At 43.6% G+C, this 2940-nt stretch overlaps 1 protein-coding gene across 1 annotated transcript in view; it reads left to right on the top strand.

The window, feature by feature from the left end:
* hpgd (15-hydroxyprostaglandin dehydrogenase) overlaps positions 1–1550 on the top strand; it is an 8317-nt gene extending 6767 nt beyond the window's left edge. The window contains exon 7 of the mRNA XM_017404811.3: positions 219–1550. Within this exon, the coding sequence (XP_017260300.1) occupies positions 219–342 (124 nt within the window). The 3' untranslated portion in view covers positions 343–1550. The remainder of the gene's footprint in view (positions 1–218) is intronic.
* The last annotated feature ends 1390 nt before the right edge of the window (positions 1551–2940 follow it).

Below are 2940 nucleotides of genomic sequence, written 5' to 3'. Positions count from 1 at the left end.
GTCTCCCTGCGGTCTCCCGGCAGTCTCTCTGCGGTCTCTAGGCGGTCTCTCGGCGGTCTCTAGGCGGTCTCTAGGTGGTCTCTAGGTGGTCTCTAGGCGGTCTCTCAGAGGTCTCTCGGTGGTCTCTCTGCGGTCTCTCTGCGGTCTCCCGGCGGTGCCCCAGCGGTCTCTTGGCGGTCTGTCTTCATGTTCCCACTAACAGAACTTTGTGTTTTCAGGCCAGCGCTGATCGCTGAGGGGATGATGAGGCTGATCACAGACAGCAGTCTGAACGGCGCCGTGATGAAGATCACCTGCTCCAAGGGGATCCACTTCCACACGTACGAACCCATGTCGGCGTGACCTTTGACCCTGCAGGAAGGAAGCAGCTCTTTAAGCTGCAGGACGCTTTTTATCAGAACCGAGGAAACGAACAGGATTCATGTAAGGTCTCATTTGACTGTTTTTATTTAATTTGTGTTAAAAGTTTTCAGACGGGTCCTGAAGTTAAACGTCTTTAATCTGCATCCAGACGGACTCTGGAGGTGTTTAGAGACGGAAACGTCTCGGTTCTTTATTTGCACTTTTCCCTCTGAAGCCAAACTGCTTCCTGCAGAAACTCAAACATCTAAATTTAAATATTTCTATCATTTAACTGTCGGCTGCAGCTGTGGGTCAGTAAGGTTGTAATGCATGTTGCCCGCCACGTTATTTTACTGCCCATATCGTAGCCCCCTCGGCAGAGGTCAAAAAGCTATCTGCAACAGGTAAGATATTAATTATCCACAGAAACTTCACTTCAAAATGGCCGAAGTGTTGCTTTAACGCCACACAGCCCTGAAACTTCAGTTCAGCCTGAATCCAAGTTTAATTTCCAGCCTGGAGAAACTAAAAATATTTAGTAATTCTTTGTCAGAGTCGAGTGTCAGAAATCAGGTGAAATCAGGTAAAAAATCAGGTAAAATCAGATGAAATCAGGTAAAAATCAGATGAAATCAGGTATTAAAAAAATCAGGTGAAATCAGGTAAAAATCAGGTAAAATCAGATGAAATCAGGTATAAAAAAATCTGGTGAAATCAGGTAAAAAATCAGGTGAAATCAGGTAAAAAAAAATCAGGTGAAATCAGGTAAAAAAAATCAGGTGAAATCAGGTAAAAATCAGGTGAAATTAGGTGAAATCTGCTCGTTACTGACGGGTTCATTAAGCCTTAATGACCTCCCAACAGCTCAGGGTTTGAAGCTGCAGCCGACTCTTATTTCAGAAAGTTTCTGTTTTTTTCTCTGCAGAAACTAATCCAAACTTTCCAGACAATAAAGAGTTAAACTCAGCAGTTTATAAAAGGGATTTTTACTGTAGTTTGTTTATTTATATTTGAATCCAGATGTTTTTATGTCCAAAGGTTTCTGGGACATTTTAACCAAAGAAGTGCTTCATGCAACAAATCCTTTTATTTGTTTTTAAAACATGTTTGTTTTTTGTATAAAATGATGACATTTAGTCTGTTTAAACTTCTGATCTGTCCCTGTATGATCTGCCCATCCTGTTCCAATAAATGCATTTCTCTTTGGATTGTCGTCTCCAACCTGTTTCTGTGCTGCAGGCAGAGGCTGAACGCTGGGCTGAACGCCGGGCTGAACACTCGGCCGAACGCCGAAGAGCTTTAGACTTTTGTCCTCTGTGGTTTCATGGATCATCTTATCTGAACAGGGAGGTCAGGATTCTTTACATTTGACTGAGATCCATAAAAACACCAAACAGGACAGATTAATCATTAATAATTAACCCGAAAACAGACGTGAAATAATCGATCCTTCAGCCAGCGAGTCTGAGTCTGGATGAGCTCAGAGCCACGAGTTTACTGAGCCTCAAAGGAGCCTTAATGGAACCTCAAAGGAGCTTTAAAGGAGCTTTAAAGGAGCCTTAAAGGAGCTTTAAATGAGCCTTAATGGAGTTGTTCTCCTGGTGTTTGTGTGGCTTTCCTCCTGTGCTCTCAGTGGGACCTGCCTGGTTGAACAAAGGTTAATAAATAATTTTAATCTGTAATGAAATGAGAGGTTTTTACTTTTTAAAAAAGACACAGAACAGAAGAACCCTTTGGTTCCAGTTAAAAAAAACACTTATTCATTACTAATTATATGAAGGAGCTGCAGAAAATCAGCCCCAACTACTAAAACTAATCCAATCCTTTAATAAACTAACTGCAGTTAATTATTTACATTTAAAAAAGTTTTTCCACCAATGAGAGACGTTCTACAAACGCAGCAGAGATCCAGACCTGATGTCTCTGATTTAACTGACGTTCCTCTGAGAGTTCTGCAGATCCGGCCCGGGTCCAAACCGGCAGCTCTCCAGGAACCAGGCCGAGGTCAGCAGGAGGTCACCTGCTCCACTTTACAGGAGGAGGAAGAGGAGGAAGAGGAGGGGGTTAAATTCAGGCTCTGCGGGGACTTTCTGTTCCTCCCAGCTGCTGAAACAATAAACTATAAAATAAAGTGTTTCCACTTTCTGTCACCTTTCATCCAGTTGTTTAACTTGGATAAAAACAAACAGGCGTCTGAGTGTGAGCAAAGGTCAAAGGTCACCCAGTCTGAACTCCAAGAAACTCTTTAATCTGAGTGGAAACAGTTTGTTAGTTTGACCGAGAATCCAACCAAACATTAAAAAAACATTCAGCTTCCAGCCTGACAACAGCCGGCAGGGATTGTTCCTTCAACAGCGGAATCCTTCAGAATTCACCCCAAAGGTCAGACTGTGCAGTGCTGAGAGAAATGAGCTCCACCTCAGTTAGCAGGTCAAAGGTCATGGAAAGCCTCGTGTCTGAAGTCCTCTGCCTCTCCCTGGAGTCCCGTTGAATCGATTCCCTCTCATAAACTCCTTCGTTTCTCAGTGTTCCCTCGCAGGAACGCTGGTTCCCTCGCTGGAACGCTGGTTCCCTCGCCAGGATGCTGGTTCCCTCGCC

Source organism: Kryptolebias marmoratus, linkage group LG3 (assembly GCF_001649575.2).
Source record: "Kryptolebias marmoratus isolate JLee-2015 linkage group LG3, ASM164957v2, whole genome shotgun sequence".
In the NCBI taxonomy this organism is placed as follows: Eukaryota; Metazoa; Chordata; class Actinopteri; order Cyprinodontiformes; family Rivulidae; genus Kryptolebias; species Kryptolebias marmoratus.
This window is presented reverse-complemented; position numbering and strand designations above follow the sequence as displayed.